Source organism: Lepus europaeus, chromosome 23, assembly GCF_033115175.1.
Source record: "Lepus europaeus isolate LE1 chromosome 23, mLepTim1.pri, whole genome shotgun sequence".
NCBI classification, from domain to species: domain Eukaryota; kingdom Metazoa; phylum Chordata; class Mammalia; order Lagomorpha; family Leporidae; genus Lepus; species Lepus europaeus.
The window spans coordinates 8,117,134-8,133,508 of NC_084849.1; the positions used below are offsets into that span (position 1 = coordinate 8,117,134).

The 16,375-nt window shown below is 61.3% G+C and overlaps 1 protein-coding gene across 1 annotated transcript; it reads right to left on the reverse strand.

Annotated features, from left to right (window-relative positions):
- Window positions 1-77: 77 nt before the first annotated feature.
- On the reverse strand, window positions 78-4,937 carry MYL2 (myosin light chain 2). Its single transcript, XM_062182047.1, has 7 exons — window positions 4,867-4,937; window positions 3,723-3,812; window positions 2,317-2,392; window positions 1,559-1,663; window positions 1,087-1,165; window positions 957-1,005; window positions 78-398 (listed from the first exon to the last, which is right to left on the reverse strand). Exons 1-7 carry the CDS (start codon window positions 4,867-4,869, stop codon window positions 300-302), a joined length of 501 nt encoding a protein of 166 aa, XP_062038031.1. The 5' UTR covers window positions 4,870-4,937; the 3' UTR covers window positions 78-299.
- Window positions 4,938-16,375: the final 11,438 nt, after the last annotated feature.

Sequence of the window (16,375 nt, forward strand, 5' to 3'; positions counted from 1 at the left end):
GCCGCCTCTGTGCAAGCTGGCAGAGCGCCCGCCCCACTCGGGGCCCCTCCGGCTGTCACGGAAGCGTCACGACCCGACACACGACCTCTCGTTTATTGGAACGCAGCCTCTGGGCGGTTCCGTGGCCAGGGCAGGGGACCGCGCGTTGTCTGTGGGCCACCCTGGCCGGCAGGTGAGCAGGTGGCCGCAGGCGGAGAACAGAAGCCGTACGGGCCGGAGGCAGGGCCGGAGCGCTCCTGGCGGCTGCGGCGGCTGCGGCGGCTGCGGCGGCTGCGGCGGCTGCGGCGGCGGCGCCCCTCCTAGTCCTTCTCCTCCCCGTGGGTGATGATGTGCACCAGGTTCTTGTAGTCCAGGTTGCCCGTCACGTCCGGAGGGAAGGCGGCGAACATCTGGTCGATCTGCAATGCACCAGCAGGGGGCGCTGAGCGCGCTGCCGGGGCCGCCCCCCCCCCCCCCCCCCTCCTCCAGGGACCCGCGCTCTCGCCTCTGAGCCTCCTGAACCCCGCAGAGGCAGGCACAGAGGTCTTTGGTGGAATGTGGGGCCTGATGGGAGGTCTGACAGGTGCATTGGTAATGGTGACAGGCCCTTGGCAAGTCAGCAAGGGTCCCTTCTCCCATATGTGGCACCAGATACGCACCAGCTCTATGTCTGTTATAAGAACAGCGCCATAGAGATGTGCAGTGTGCAACCACACAGCAGCCCACGGCAGCTCTTCACGCCACCATCACCTGCTGCCCCAGCCGGGTCTGTGCCTTGTGAGGAAGGCGGACCCTGCCGTCAGACAGACTCGGGCCTGAATCCAGGCCCCGGCACTTAGCACTGGTGGGGCCATTCTGGGCGGCGCTGTTCCTGGGCCTCAGGGTCCCCACCCGCCCTCCTCCCAGGGAGACTGAGAGAATGTAGTGAGGAAGAGGAGCCGCCCAGCAAGGTGCACCCAGGGGTGGGGGGGCCCTACCTCGTCCTTGGAGAACCTCTCTGCCTGCGTGGTCAGCATCTCCCGGACGCTGCAGGGAGAAGGGCAGGGGCAGGCGTCAGCTGTGTGTGGCAGAGCCGGGGGCCCCGCCGCCACCCTCGCACCCACTCACTAGTCGGCTTTCAGCACCCCTTTGCCCTCGGGGTCAAAGACTTTGAACGCGTTGAGGATAGTCTCCTCGGGGTCTGCTCCTGCAATGGCAAACAGGGTGCCCGTGACCCGCGGGTCCCCCCACGGAGGGACGGGGGAGCCCACCTGGCGCACGCGGGGCAGAGGGCGCAGGTCGGGCGCGACCTGGATTCGGCAAGAGCGGGCTGTGGGTGTTGGCGGTGTGGCCTCAGGCGGGTCCCAGGCCTCAGTGCCCCCTCTGTGCGCTCGCTGGCCACAGAATGGGAGGCGCACGAGGGTGGGACAGGCCAGCCTGGGAGGCCTCCGAGCAGGGCTGGCCACTCCTTGGTCCTCTGCCCACCCGGTCTGTTTGCCCGAAGACGAACACACATGCACACACACACATGTACAGACATGCGTGTACACACATACACGTGTACACACACGTGTACAGACACACACATGCTTGTGCGCACCCTTGAGTTTCTCCCCGAACATCGTGAGGAACACGGTGAAGTTGATGGGCCCGGGAGCCTCCTTGATCATTTCGTCGATCTCCTCATTTTTCACGTTCACGCGCCCTGGGGGAGGAAGCAGGTGTGGCCGGCTTGGGGAGGGTCGGGCACAGCAGAGCAGGAGCCTGTGCCGAGGTCCCTCCCTGGGAAATGCACACTTTGTGAAGAGCTCTTCTCCGCGGGGGGGGGGGGGGGGGCCACCAGGAGCTTCCTCAGGCTGTGCCTGCCCCAGGTCACAGCCCCAGAGAGGCCCACCTACCACGCTAGCTCCGGCCCCAAGCCCAGTGTGCACCTTTGTGCAAATTTCAGATGCCACCCCTTCTTAGGACGATTTATATTGTGAACATATAGACCTGCAGGAGCTACGCATGTGAACAGAGCCCTGCAGAATGGTGTAGTGTGCAGCCCGAGCAGCCGTGCACGGCGGCCCTTAGTTTAAGGATGGGAATCGGTGGCCATACCAGGGCAAACATGAGTGTTTTGCAGAAGCTCCACACACTCATGTTAAATTGGAAAAGCAGAATCCAAAATTGAATGATTCCAATTAATTAAAAAAAGAAATCAAACAGGCCTAGAAAGCCGAGAGAGAGGCCTGTGGCCTTCTGGGTGTGTTTTCTCCCTACACTTCCCTGCACGGCGTCCCTCCGTGGGGTGGGGGTGGGGAGGGGGTGCTGAGCTGGGGAAAGCCGGTTCGGCTCCGAGGCAGGGTGGGCGCGTACCCAGGGCGGCGAAGGTGTCCCTCAGGTCGTTCTTGTCGATGAAGCCGTCTCTGTTCTGGTCCATGATGGTGAACGCCTGCGGTGGGGGGGGGGGGTGGGCGGCCCAGCTCAGCGCCCTACCACCGTGGGGGACCCTGGGGCCTCGGAATCTTCGGGAGCATCGCAGGACAGGAGCAAGGACTGCACGGGGCGGGGCGGTTCGTCCAGGACCCGCACTCACATCCACGGGAAGCCCGCCCCCCGCCGCGGGGCGCGCCGCTCCCCGTGCCCACGCTGCAGCCGGAGGGAACCCCGAAACGCGAGCTGGAGGCGACAGGGGGCGCACTCGGAAGAGCGATCCTGAATCCGAAATGTCAGCCACGAGGCGTTCCCAGGGGGCTGGGAGCGGGGCTGGCGAGCGAGGGCTGCCCAGAAACCAGGCGATGGCGCCGTGGCCACCCCCGGTGTCCGGCCTGGAAGCCGCTGGATTTGCACGCTTAATTTCCAGAGCAAATCTTATCACCCGTGGATTCTGATCCCCTGGAGCTGTCACTTAAAAGTTAAAGGCAGGGGTGGCATCGGGCCTCCGCCTCTGGCCTTAGTCCCAGCTGGGGAGCCTGGGGGCCCCGCCCACGCCCCGCGCCCGCCTCCCACGCGTCCCCGGCTCCCCGCGGAGGCCCGGCCGGCGGGGGAGGGGCAGGGCGGGCGTCGCTTTGTCCCCGGAGGGCCCTTCTTCCAAGCTCAGGTAAGAGCCCCTGTCCAGCGACCGCCGGTCCCTGGCTGCCGAGGGGCGTGGCCTTCCTCTGACCCGAATGGTGGCGCCCCAAGCAGTGTCCCCTCCGAGTCAGGGGCTTCGCTGGCCTCGGGGCTGCTTAGCTTTGCTTCTTAAGGCCCCTCCCTGCCCAAGGCCCCAGGCACAAAGGGGCTCGGGCGTGGTGGAGTTAGAATTGCAGGTTTCCCATCTCAGATGGGTTTGGTTGTTAATACCCACGGGTGACCTTTCTCCCTGCCTCCTTCCCTTCCCTCTCTGCCTTCTCTCTCCTTAGAGTCCCTTGGGCCCAGCCACTCTGCTTTGGGGAATTTATCCTAAGGAAGTGACCAGAGAGAGGCAAGCGAAGATGGGTCATTTCTAGCAGCCGGCCTTCTAAAGCAGCAGACCGCGCACGCGCAGCGCGCAGGTGACATGGCGCCGGGGAGAGCAGGTGCAGGCTCAGAGCCGCGGCTTCGCTCACCGAGCCCGGAGCGTGGGCGTGCACACCAGCTCCGGGTGCTGGAATGAGGGGCCTTCATTTTCTTCATTGTTCTTTTCTGAAACCTTTGCTTACGTATTCCGTAGAAAGTGTGACAGCAGAAATTATTAAAAATAGTGCTACTAAAAGCTCCCCTCCCCACTGGGGCTGGCCCCTCCCCTGGGTGGGAGCACCCACCTCTTTAAACTCCTGGATTTGCGTCTGTTCGAACATGGAGAATACGTTGGAGTTGGCCCCTTCTGCCCTCTTCTTGGCTTTCTTGGGCGACTGGGGGAGACACCATGAAAAGAATCAGAAGTAGGGAATTAGGAAAGCAGACTGGGCCCTGCCTCTGGCTGCATGGGTCTGGGGGGCCCGGCTCTCTCATCTGCTCATCTGTAAAATGGGCACATGGCCCCCACACACCTCTCTCAGAACAGTGCCCTCGGAGGAAGAAGGGCACCCTGGGCTGGTGGCCCCCACACCAGCCGGCAGACGGAGCAGGTGCACCTCTGGCTGGGCAAGGAAGCTGCACCGGGGGCTGAGGCTGCCAGGATCCGGCGCTGCTCTCCTTCCCACGGGTTTCACAAGGAAGCTCAGGCGTGCATGGGGCGGGGGTGGGGGGAGCTGATTGGAGGCTCACAAGCCCTGATGGATGCTGAGACGGAACGACACCCTTCAGGGTGTAAAACGCAACCCACGCTGGCCCTCGATGCAAATGGCAGTGAAACCTTTTCTCTAAATGTTGTCCCCGCACCCAGCCGCGGCACGGGGCAGGGCGGGTTAACCTTTCTACCCGCGCCCACTGGAAATAGCAGAGGCACAGGCTGCTGTCTGCTCTTCCTTCCCACGGTGGTGGTGGTGGGGGGGATGGCACAGGGGCCGAGAGAGGCCAGGCCACTGGGCCAAGGTCACACAGCCACAGAAGGCAGACGCGGGGTGCGGAGTGTGTGCCCCGACCACTGGCCACAGGGACCCTGCCTCAGGACGGGGGTCACCCACGCCCACAACAGCAGATGGGTTCCAGCTGGGCGGGTTCCGGAGGCGAGCACCCTGGGGTCCTTTCCCCAGCTGCTGAGCCACAGATGCACCGGACCCCATTTTGCGCCCCTGGGGTGTTGATTCCTGTTTCTGGGAGTTCCCTGGGTGAACAGGTGCAGGCTGCTCTTCCCTGGGGTCCTCAGGGGCTCCTCGCTGTGCTCACGGCCGGCTGGGGCACTTTTCCACCAGGGGCTGGGGTCCCTGGAAGCTGCTTTTCTCCCCCTCCCCTTTGGCCCTTGGCTTGTACATAGGTCCCCTTCCTGCCCACCCTGCCCCATCCCAAGGATCCCTTCTTGCTCACCATGGTGGAAGGGACACGGTGCTGCCTCCAGGGAGAATGCCACTCGCTGCCTGGCTCAACTCGGCCGAGAACAATAAATACTTCCTCCCCGTGTTTAAAAATAACCCCATGACCACTTTTGGCCGTAATAGGTGAGGCGGATGCCACCTAAGGCCCCCCCACCCCATGCCGTTCTTCTGAAGTAAGGGCCGCCGGCCACCGCCGCTGGGTGACACGTGAGACCTGAAAAGGCATTCAAGGTTAAAGAGACAGCGGCTGGGTCGTGGTCTCAGGAGAGACGCCGTGTGCTTCCTGCAGCGCAGGGGCCGGCGACACTTGTGCTTGTCAGTTTTGAGAAGGAAGAAGGCAGGGAGAGGAGACGGGTACCATGCTGGACCCAGAGCAAGCACAGGTCCCACCCCAGGGCCTTTGCACCTGCAGTCCTCCCTGCCTGGAAGGCCTCTCTGGTCAGATGTCACCTGTGAAGGAGGCCACCCCCTACCCACCCTCCCCAGCCACCTCTGTGGGTCCTCTGCAGCTTTCCCCACCCTGGTGCCTGGGTCCCCCCCCCCCCCGCCCTTTGCTGGGAGCTCACTTCCTGTCCGTAGCCCAGGCTCATGTTTCATCTCCCAGCCACCCTATGGCGGGGACCCCTCTGCCCTCTGTGTCCCCCTCTAACAGCTGAGGCAGCCAAGGCTCCGAGAGGCGCGCGGCCTGCGCCATGGAGACAGAGCTGGGAGCGAATCCCCTTTGCCTCCAGAGCCCGGGTTCCGGAGGAGCCTTGAAAAGAGCCGCTCGCTCTGGGAGTGCAGCGACGTCACCTGCGTGGCTTCCACCGTGGGCTCCCTGACAGCTGGGGGCTGCGGGGCAGGTGGTGGGGCCAGCCCAGGCTGTGGGCCCAATCCTGGCTGTTGCAGGCGCTTGGGGAGTGAACCAGTATATGCAAGTGCTCTCTCGCGCTCACTCTCTGCCTTATAAATAATTTTTAAAAAGGCTTATTCTTTTCCTCTCTTCAGTCACATGTGGGTTAGAATTAGGCAGACAGGAATCCTTAACAGCAAACGTGTGCACACAGGCACACACCTGTAGACACGCAGTGCGCATGCATTCCACCCCCACGTGCTGAGAGGCTGGTGCATCCCTGTGCGTGCACACATGGGCGGGGGTGCACACATGCACAGCAGGTGACAAGGAGCCTCTGGCTCCGGGCCCCATGGTGCATCACTCAAGCCCTGTGAGCGACTGGGTGGCTGCAGCCCCTGCACGTGCATGGTGGGGCGGGGGCTGGGAGGGCCCCATGTGTCCCCAGGGGGCTGCAGGAGGGGTGCCAAAGGAGAGTGAACCGCTTCCTGTCCTGGGAGGGGGCACAATGGCACTGCCCCCAAGGTGGCTGGGAGGTGGGGGTGAAGTTGGGGGATTCTGGGCCTGAATGGGGCATGCAGTCCCCTGGCAGTGGGACCTGGCTGTGGGTCAGGCCTTGGGCTCTGAGGAGAGGACTCGAGACCCAAGTGGGTGGGGTCGCCCCCTAAGGCCAAGGTCAAGGTCAAGGTCCTAGGCGTGGAATCCTGTGTTCTGTGGAGGCCTCAGTGGTTATCCTGTTATTCTCAAGAGCGCAAGGTGTGGGCAGAGGGAACTGGGGGGCAGCTGCGGCTTCTCGGCTGCCCTTGACCGTGACCCAGCCCTGGCCCTGAGGCTCTGAAATGCCGACGAGGAGAGTTCGGGGCTGAAGGATCAGAGAGTAACTTCTAGAACAATCAGAACAGGGGCGGAGTGCGTTGCTGGCTCCTGTCCCCCCGCGTGCAGGTCCCTGCTGGACTCCGGACCGCAGCCTCTGCTCACGCGCACCCTGGCAGCCGCAGCTGAGGACGGCAGCACCCACGCGGGGGACGCAGAGTGAGGTCCCAGCTCCCAGCTTTGCCTGCTCCAGCCCCGTTTGGTGGGCACTCAGGGAGGCCTCTTTCTCTCTCCGTCTCTACGGAAAAGAATAAATAAACACCTGGCACATGAGCGTGTGGCCTGGAGGTCAGAAATAGAAAGGGGGCTGGCGGCGCCGGCTGCTCCTGGAGGCAGCCGTGGAGAATCTGCCCCTGGCCGGTCCAGCCCCAGAGGCCGCCCGTGTTCCTTGGCTTGGGTCCCTCTCGCTGCAACCTCTGGGACCAGGCTGCTTCCCCTCCCTCCTTGCAGGCCCCGGGTGACAGCGCTGGGTCCTGCTGGCTAACCCAGGGTGTCTCTCCCCATCCCCGGATCCCTCCCAGATTCACTCCCTTTTCCCGTGAGCGGGCTCTGGGGAGCGGGACAGGGCCGTCAGCAGGGAGCCCGAGCACTGGTCACGGCATCTGGAGACCTACAGTGGCTGGGGAAATGCATCCCACCTAGGGACGTGTGTGCGTGCCGTGCGTGCCGTGCGTGCCGCCATGCAAGTCCAGAGAGCTGTGCCCCTGAACCCGGAACCAAGCAGAAAGAAAGGAATGGGGCAGGGGGACAGCCGATTTTACCCAACAGAATGCTTTCCAAAAATTATCCTCGGGCACTTTTAAAAGCAGGGGTGAGGAAGGAGAAAAGTGAGCGACTTTGACCCGGATACCAGGGACGTTAACGCCAGCGCAGATGTTCACTGGCGCCCTACTGTGTGCACAGCCGCTGGACATCAGTGGTGCAAGGTGTCTGGCGCGTAACAAATCTTCCCAGCAGACAAATCAATTAATTCACAGGCTTTTACTGGGGTTCCGCTCCCGGGCGAGGTTCCCCGGGCTCCCAAAGCTACCAAGTGGAGCCTTTCTCTTAGAAAGGCAGGCTCTCACAAGCTTCAGCGGAGAAAAGCGGGGCATTGTACTCAATATTACTCTTCAGTTTTGAAAACAACGTGGCGCATGGATTTTATTTTTTTCCATCAAACAAAAATAAAAATTTACTAAAAAAAAAAAGTTAGAGAAAGACAAGTAAAACTCCAAAAAGGATTTCCTGAGCCCTCAGGCCTGTGTTGGGAAGCAGGGGGCGTCTCTGTGGTGGGGGGGGGGGGGATGGAACAGAACAAGGAGGACTCGCAGGCCACAGACCCCCGCGGCCGGGCCCAGAAGCCCCCCACCCCCACCCCGTGGGCCGCGAAAGCTCCCGAGAGCTCCGGCCAGGCGGTTCCGGTCAGAAAGGCTGGAAAGTGTGGAGCTCCAGGGGCAGATGCGCCCGCAAGGTCACCGAAATGCCAGAACCACGCACCGTGGCAGGGTTTTGCACCGAATCCAAACTTAGTGCTATTATTGCTTCTGTATTTGAAAGTGGGGGCAGGCTCTCCCCCAGTCTCCACCACAGCCACGGCCGAGCCTGGCCAAAGCCAGCAGCCAGGAATGCCATCTGGGTCCCCGACGTGGGTGACAGGGGCCCATGCACCTGAGCCATCACCTGCCGCCTCCCAGGGTGCGTGTTAGCAAGACACTAGACTTTTGAGTAGACCCCCACATGGGGTGCGGGTGTCCTAAGCAGGATCGAGACCCCCAGGCCAGACCCGGCCCCTGAACCTCTAATTCCATTTTCTGTGAACTTTCTGAAGCTCTCCCGTCCTTCCTGGCAACGCCAGAGAGAAGGCCGTGGGGCTCACAGGCTCGGAGGAGGTGTGGCCACGTGCCTGGTTCCTGCAGCAGGAGCGCACGCCCCTGCTCGGCCCTGGGCGGCCCGGTGTGTGGCCCAGGGCTCTGTTCTTGGACAAGCTGGTGCGGGAAAACTGCTGAGACGAGTTCGTGTCCTGGTGTCGAGGGTGATTTACGAGACTGGAAGCAATGGTGAGAGCAGAAGTGATGTTGTATTTAAGTAAGAAGAGAAGGTGCTAACAGTACCGTCGGAGGCGCTGGTAGAGAGAGCAGGCCGGGCCGGCGCTGTGGCACAGTGGGCCAGGCCTCCGCCTGCGGCGCCACCAGCCCATATGGGTGCCAGTTCGCGTCCTGGCTGCTCTGCTTCCAATCCAGCTCTTTGCTATGGCCTGGGAAAGCAGTGGAAGATGGCCCATAGTCCTTGGGTCCCTGCACTTGGGATCCGGGCAGCTCTGGCCATTGCAATCATTTGGGGAGTGAAGCAGTGGATGGATGGAAGATTTCTGTCTCTCTCTCTTTGCCTCTGCCTTTGTAACTCCGTGTTTCAAGTAAATAAATAAATCTTATTAAAAAAAAAAAAAACTTACTGTAGTGGCTGTTGGCAAGCGAGCATCAGTTACTCAGGAATGGCTTTGAAACCCACCTGGCAATGGAGCCTGCCTGGCAACAAGCTGTGATTGGTTAGGGCATAAACCATCCCTTGACCGGATTGGCGCCTTGGCTATATATAAGCTGCTGTACCAACTGAAATAAACGAGTCTGTGGGCTGCTCACCTCTGGCCCACTTTCACCTGACTCCCGGGGTCTGTGTGGTGACTCCGTGCCACTTGCCCCCTCTCAGAACAAATCCACAGCAACATCTGGCGCCCAGTGTGACTGAGAGACAGCATGTTGGACTCGGCGAGGTCCCCCCGGATTTCGACAAGTAGGCCCCTCTGTGTTGTGTGTGCTGCTCGGTTCTGTGAGGGTGAGCACAGGACACCCTCCTACACCCCTTTCCTCTTCCTTGTCCTCGGTCTAAGTGACCCCAGGATAGGCATACACCGCCCAGAAGCGTACGCTGCTTCTCGGCTCCTCCTTTTACTTTTGGTTCGCCCGGCGAATTCACATAAGGGACTGATCGTCCCAAATTCAGAACCAAGTCATCTTCCCTCACTCGAGCTGGGTCTCCCACATGGGTGCGGGGGCCCAAGCACTTGGGCCATCTGCTGCTGCTCTCCCAGGCGCATGAGCAGGGAGCTGGACAGGCGCTCTAAGCTGGATGTGGGAGGCCCGAGGGGCGGCTTCCCTGCTGCAGCAAATACGTAACTTGCTCCAATTTTTATTTGGAAGGAAGAGAGTGCGCTAGAGCGAGCATACTATTCCCCTTGTCTGTCCTAAGATGGAATCCAGGGGTCCCAGTGCGCTGGGACTTCCAGACCCCACACACACACACAAATGTTTCCCATACGAGTGGTGTCAGGCCATACATGGAGGGGCACTTTGCATGTTAGTGGCATATCACACACATATGTGAGCACACACACACGTGTGAACACACATGTTTTTCCACGCAACCCCAGCTGGGCGGTGCTGGCAGAGCTGGGTCCAGCTCAGGCACACGGACACATGCCCGGGCGGCCGAGGAGCTGGGGACAGTCATCACAGTACAATTGCGACAAACTCCGACTTCCCCGGGGACAGGAGCAGCTCCATCGGAGGGGCCAGGGGTCCCCTGGGAGATGACAGCCCCGTCAGGGGCCTCACGTCTGCTGGGCCATTATTCAACTCTCTCTCTCTCTCTCTCTCTCTCTCTCCTCTCTTTCTCTTTCAATTCCGTGTCTCTTCCACCCTCAGGGCTCCTGCAGGGTTTGGCTCGGCCCCGCGGGATGAATTTCAATTCCCGGCCTTTGCCGGTGCCGTCCCACTCCCCCCCATGGAATTCACGTCTGAGAAACGCGCCATCCGCCATGAGGCCGAGAACAGGAAGCTCGCGCCCACACAGCAGCGCCAATCTGGCCCCTTTAAGGAGGGCGCGCAGCAGCCTGCCCGGCCTGAGGTGGCGGCTGACGGGCGCTGTCACTGGCTGATACCCTATCTCCTCGTGTCAGGGGCCCCGGGTGTCAGGGAGAGCTGCCGCGCGGCTGGGCGGCCTCTCTAGCTCGTCCGACCTGGAAGGTGCAGGGCCGGAGCCCAGCAGAGCACAGCGCAACTCTGACGGGCACCTTGACGCTCTGTGCCTCGGTTTCCCTGCCTGTGAAAGGGGACAATGGTTGTGAGGTCTGCTTGTGCTGACTTTTATGTGCCAAGTTCTAGAACCCTGCCAGACATGATGATGAGAGTCCACTCTGGTTCCAGAATGTTCCAGAATGTGGCTGGGCACCCATTGTCAGGGCGGCTGGGGCAAGGAAGTGTGTTCAAATAGGAGTTCGTCTTCCCTCCTCTTCCTCTCCCGCTCCTTGTGGCCGGGGAGCCCACTCCTGTTGGGTCCCTAGACCTGGCTCTGTTCTGAGGATATCTGTTGTCCCTGGAGGCACCTGGTGAGTCACTTGTCCCCAGGCCTGCCAGGCCCCCGTCCTCGTTCTCTCACCGCGGCCTCCATGCTCCCACCCCACATCCTTCCGGGTCCCCTCGGTGGTGACGGCCACCCGCTCCGGGTACTCAGTGGCTCCCCCACCCCCGGAGGATGGCCCCTCCTCAGCGCCACAGGGAGGGCCTTCCCCACCTGCCCCTGGCCGCCGGGGTCCCGACTGCCCTGGGCAAGAGACAGAGCCGCCCTAACCTCAGAAGCTCCCCGGGAGAAGCAGGGGAGCCACCGGAGCCAGCTCGGGCGATGACAGCACCCGGCCGTCGCCCCCTGCCTGTGTGGCTCCAACCCAGTGGTCGCTCAGCAGAGGGTGTAAACGTTTGTAGGGGGCCAGGCACAGAGCGTGTGTGTGTACATGTGTATGTGTGTGTTTGAATAGGCATCTGTGTATTTCTGTGTGTATGTGTCTTCACGTGTGCATGTATGTATGTGTACATGTATCTGTGAGCATGTATGTTTGTGTCTGCATCTATGTATGTATGTATGTGTTTGTTTAGGTATCTGGATGTGTGAGTGTGTGTGTCTTCACGTGGGTGAGTCTGTGAGTGTAAGTGTGCATGTGCATATCTTTGTGTGTCTTTGGGTGTGAATGTGTGGTGTGTGGGAGTCTGTGCACGTGTGTGTATGTGTGGTGTATATGTATATGAGTGTCTGTGTGTAGTGTGCAGTCTGTGTGCACATGTGTGTATATGTGTGGTGTGTGTCTGTGTGTATGTGGTATATATGTGGTGTGTGTGCATGTGTGTGTAGTGTATGAGAGTCTGTGTGCATGTGTGCATGTGTTTGTGTATATGTGGTGTGAGTGTGTGTATGTGTGGCGTGAGTCTGTGTGTATGTGTGTGCACATGTGTATGTGTGAGTGTGTGTATGTGGTATGTGTGTGTATGTGTGTGTATGTGTGGTGTGAGTATGTGTGTATGTGTGTGCACATGTGTATGTGTGAGTGTGTGTATGTGGTATGTGTGTGTGCATGTGTGTGTGAGTGTGTAGTGTGTGGTGTGAGTCTGTGTATGTGTGTGCATGTGTGTATATGTGTGGTGTGTGTGTATGCGTGGTGTGTGTGAGTGTGTGTATGTGGTATATGTGTGTGCACATGTGTATATGTGGTGTGTGAGTCTGTGTGCATATGTGCACGTGTGTGTGGTGTGTGTGCATGTGTATGTGTAGTGTGTGGGAGTCTGTGTGCACGTGTGTGCATATGTGGTGTATGTGAGTCTGAGTGTGTATGTGTATGTGTGGTGTGTGTGAGTCTGTGTATGTGTGTACACCTGTGTGTATGTGGTGTGTGTGTATGTGTGCTGTGTGAATCTGTGTGTATGTGTGTACATGTGTGGTGTGCGTGAATCTGTGTGTATGCGTGTACACGTGTGTGTATGTGGTGTGTGTGTGTGGTGATTGCTGGTTACCCCCTCCCCTGCCCCCACCCCCCCTGCAGAGCCCGGGCAGTGCTCCGAGGGCAGCGGGGTAGCGGAGCCGCTGTGGGCCCGAGAGCGGGTGTTAAGGCCACGCTTGGTCCTTAGGGGAACTGAGAGCGGGGGAGGGCAGCCCGGCCCAGCACGGCCACCACCCAGGGAGGTCCCCAAACTCAAACTGCCCTCTCCCCGCTCAGGCCTGGCTAAGTGCTCACAGCACCATGGAGCAGGCACTCACTGTAGGCCCATTTTCCAGATGAAGAAACCGAGGCTCCGACAGCAGCCGCCACTCCCCGAGGCCCTGCTGGGAGTGCCTGGCTGTGCTGTGATTCGAACCCAGATCCCGAGACATGGCTCACACTGCCATTCCAGCAGCTGGGCTTGAGGGTCCGGCCCCGGGCACTCAGCCGCCCCAGGCAGCCAGACAACCTTTTGGTGGCTTTTTCTTGCCTGGTATTTTTAGCTCTCGGTCACCTGCTCTGCTGAGTGGGGGGCAGCCCATTTTTGCCGGCGCCCTTCAGATGCCCGCGGGCTCAGCTGTCTCGGTGGCGCGCCTGGCATCCCTGGGCCATTGTCCTCTCGGCCAGCCCCAGATTCCAGGGACAGCTGCGCCCGACCCACCCCAGCCCCTCCTGCTCTCCTCTGCCCGCCTGCCGGACCCCTTGGCTGGTCACCCACGCCGGGCTGGAGCTATGCAAAGGCCACGTCCCCGGCTCCACACTCCTCCCACGGGGGCGCAGGTGGACGGCCTCCCCCGTGTCTTCAGCTGACGGCAGCTGGGCCCAGCCACGCCCCAGCCTCTGTGGGTTCTGGCTGCAGGGCACTGTCCCCAGCCGGGGCTCTGCTGACGTTTGGGGCCAGATCATTCTATGTTATGGCAGGAGACCGGGCTCAGGGGTCCCCTGCATTCGGGGCTCAGGGGTCCCCTACATTAGAGGCACTGAGCACGACCTTGGCCTTGGCGTGGGCTGAGCTCCCCCTCTCCCGAACTGTCTGTTGACAGTGTTGCAAGTCCCCCGGACGGCGCTGTGGCCCCATCTGAGAACTCCCAGCCTGGGTCACTTGTTCATCTTTCCCCAGCCCCCTGCAAGGCCCTTCTGACCCCCTGTTCCTCCCCCCACCCCCAACACTCACTCCCCGGGGCGGTCCACATTTGTTCATCTGATTCTCTAGTGGGCTTTGCACCTGCTGCATGGCTTGGAGGCCCGCCAGGGCGAGGCCCAGACCACCTCGCTCCTCATCGCTTCCCGCTGAGCCCAGCACAGCACCTGCACACAGTAGGCACTCAATAGGCGCTTGTTGAATGACTGAGTGACTTTCTCTGGCAGCACCCACTGCGTTCTCCTTTGTTGTTTTGTTAGCCAGAGCAGGGGTCGGGATTCACGCATCTTTCCATGGACCCTGGTCCCCGGCACGTAGTGGGTGATCAGCTCCTACTACGTGCAGTAAGAAAGAGTGCTGTGATCGGTTAGCAATGTCTGCCTCGGGGGCTGGGCCCTGTGCCCTGTGCCCTGCCTCAGCTTTGTAGGTAGCCTCTGAGGCTTGAGGCAGAAAGAAAGTTCTAGGGCCTTGCTTGCCGAGGAGAAGGGGAGAGAACTGGGGGGCTGGGGGCAGCGGGCTGGCGGAGCGGTCCTGGTCCCCCCGCTGTCCCCGGTGACTGCCTGCAGGTCACGGGGGAGGCAGCGCTAATGCCTCTGGGTCCCAGTCGGGGCCAGCGCATTTCACAAAGGACAAAAATAGACGGGGACGAGGAAGACAAAGAGGGGAGGATCGCGGCCGCTGTGGAATGAAGGTGTGGGCCAGCGAGGGCCTCTGGGGTGACTCATAGATTTACAGAGGGAACAGGCCCGGGGCGGGCAGCGCCTGGAGCCCTGTGCCAGGGGAACCGGGGGGACAGGGCCCAGGGAGCCGGGAGGATTCGCCCCCTCAGGACTCGGGGACCCCGAGGAGGCGCCCGGGCTGCGCAGCCCCCGGAGGGGTCCCGGGCCGGGGGCTTCCCCTCAGGTCTCGCCATCTCGGCGCTCTGTGCCCGAGCCCCGCGGCAGGCAGTGGCATCGGGAAAGCGTCCTCTCGGGGGCCCCAGTTAGTCTCTCGTGGTCCAGGCCCGGGTCAGAACAAGGGAGGGGCCGTGTGCAGCCCACGCCCGGCCGGTCTGCTGAGACCAAAGGCCACATCCCGGGGTCCCGGAAGCGAGGAGCCACGCGGGAGCGGACACGGGCCGGCTCCGACGGCTGCAGGAAGAGTTCCCAAAGCCCCAGAGGTCCCGAGCAGCCCAAAGCGTGCGTCTGGGTCCCCGGGCTCCTCAGCACCGTCTCAGAGCCCGAGAGGAGATGACCGAATCGCTCCCAGTCATGGTCGCCACCCGTGTCTCTCGGCTTGCAAAGCGGCTCAGCAGGGCGCAGGGCGTGGGGAGTGAGCGCGGGGCAGGGTCCAGACTCAGGCCCCCCGCGTCTTGACCCCTGCAGAGTGAACATTGCCCCCCTCCCCGGGGCCACACCGATGACTGCCCGCTGCGGACAGCCCGGGCTCCTGCAGCCTCTGGCTTGCTACCGCCCCCCACCCCACCCCGAGTGTGCCCCTGGCCGGTGGAGGAGGAGTTCAGATTAAATCTGTTCTCCATGTTGTGTTTGTTTACGTGCTAAGTAAGCACCTGCCTCTCCACTCGAATATGCGGTCCACAAGGGGGAGAGTTTTCTCTGCCCCTGTTCTGCCCCGTCCCTGGCACCTGCTAACCGCATGTCCATGGCCAACCCGGCCTCGGACAATGCGCTCTCGGGCTCTTCGTGTAAAAGTCTGGGTCAAAACTGGGTTTGCATGTCTGGTTTGGCGAGGCGTGTTGGACGGAAGGATGCATGCTAAACACACAACCCGAGAGACACCCCGAAGTTCCAGGAAGGATCCCTGGGGAGCTGGCCAGTTTCCCTCAAGGTTGGTCTTGGCCGGATTTCTCAGCTGAAAAGATCTGTCCACAGCTAGGGCTGGGCCCTGCCTGAATCCGGGTCCTGCGGAGGAGAGCGGGCTTTATTTCCTTCTCAGCTCTCCCCTAACCTGAAAAAGGGTCCCCACAGATCCATCTGGCCACCAGAGCTGCACCCCAATAACCTGTCCATCCCTTTGGGTGAGATGTCCCAGTTGAACCATTTCGGGCGCCTGCGCTGTAGTTCTCCGAATTGCCAGCAGGGGGCGGTGCTACTCCAGGGCTCCGCGGAGCTGCGGCGCACTGGCCACGCAAGAGCAAAGCCGGAGGCGATGGGGACATCTCTTGTGCACCTGCCCCTGCCGGGACGGCCAGACCCAGCTCATCCAGAGGGGCGAGGATGGAGTCCAGTCTTCGTAAAGGAAAAGCCGCTTGCTCGTTCGGATTTCAATCACTCAGTGTTTACTGAGCTCCTGTTTTGCACCAGGTCTGTTCCAGGCCCCCCCACCCCCGGGGTCCGGGGGACAGAACAGACAAACGTCCCTGCCCTCCTGGAGCTGACCGCTGGCTGAGGGCCCGAGAGGAGAGGGACACGAAGAGACCTGGGAGGGAGGAGAATGTCGGGAAACCCAGGGCGGGCGGCGGCTCCGCCTGCGCTCGGGAGATGCTGGTGTGTTGCTGAGTTTTTGGTTTTAAGATGTACGAAGTAATGTCCGCCTATTATGGGACACGCAGCTGTTAGAAAAGAGAGATACCACTTGTCGTTCCTCCTCCCAGAAATAAGGGCCGCTACCACGGGGGCGTGCGCGTCTTCAAGCAGGCATACAGGGAAAAAAAAATAGAGAATGAGATATTCCATCCCAAATGCCCAAGCGCAGCCAAGGCTGGGCCGAGCCAAAGCCAGGAGCCCGGGACTCCACCCGCATCTCGCACACGGGGGGCGGGGACCCAAGTCCTGAGCCCCCACTGCTGCTCCCCGGTGTGCCTTAGCCGGAGCCTGGAGTCGGGGCGGAGCCCGGAGTCGCACGCAGGTGCCCTGACAGGTGACACAGGT

What these genes read in the sequence shown, in the direction of transcription:
- MYL2 (XM_062182047.1), bottom strand. An exon ending in GTTCGGGGAGAAACTCAAGG is followed by an intron (nt 1,166 to 1,558) that starts GTGCGCACAAGC and finishes TTGCCATTGCAG; the next exon opens with GAGCAGACCCCGAGGAGACT. An exon ending in AGAGGTTCTCCAAGGACGAG is followed by an intron (nt 399 to 956) that starts GTAGGGCCCCCC and finishes GGTGCATTGCAG; the next exon opens with ATCGACCAGATGTTCGCCGC.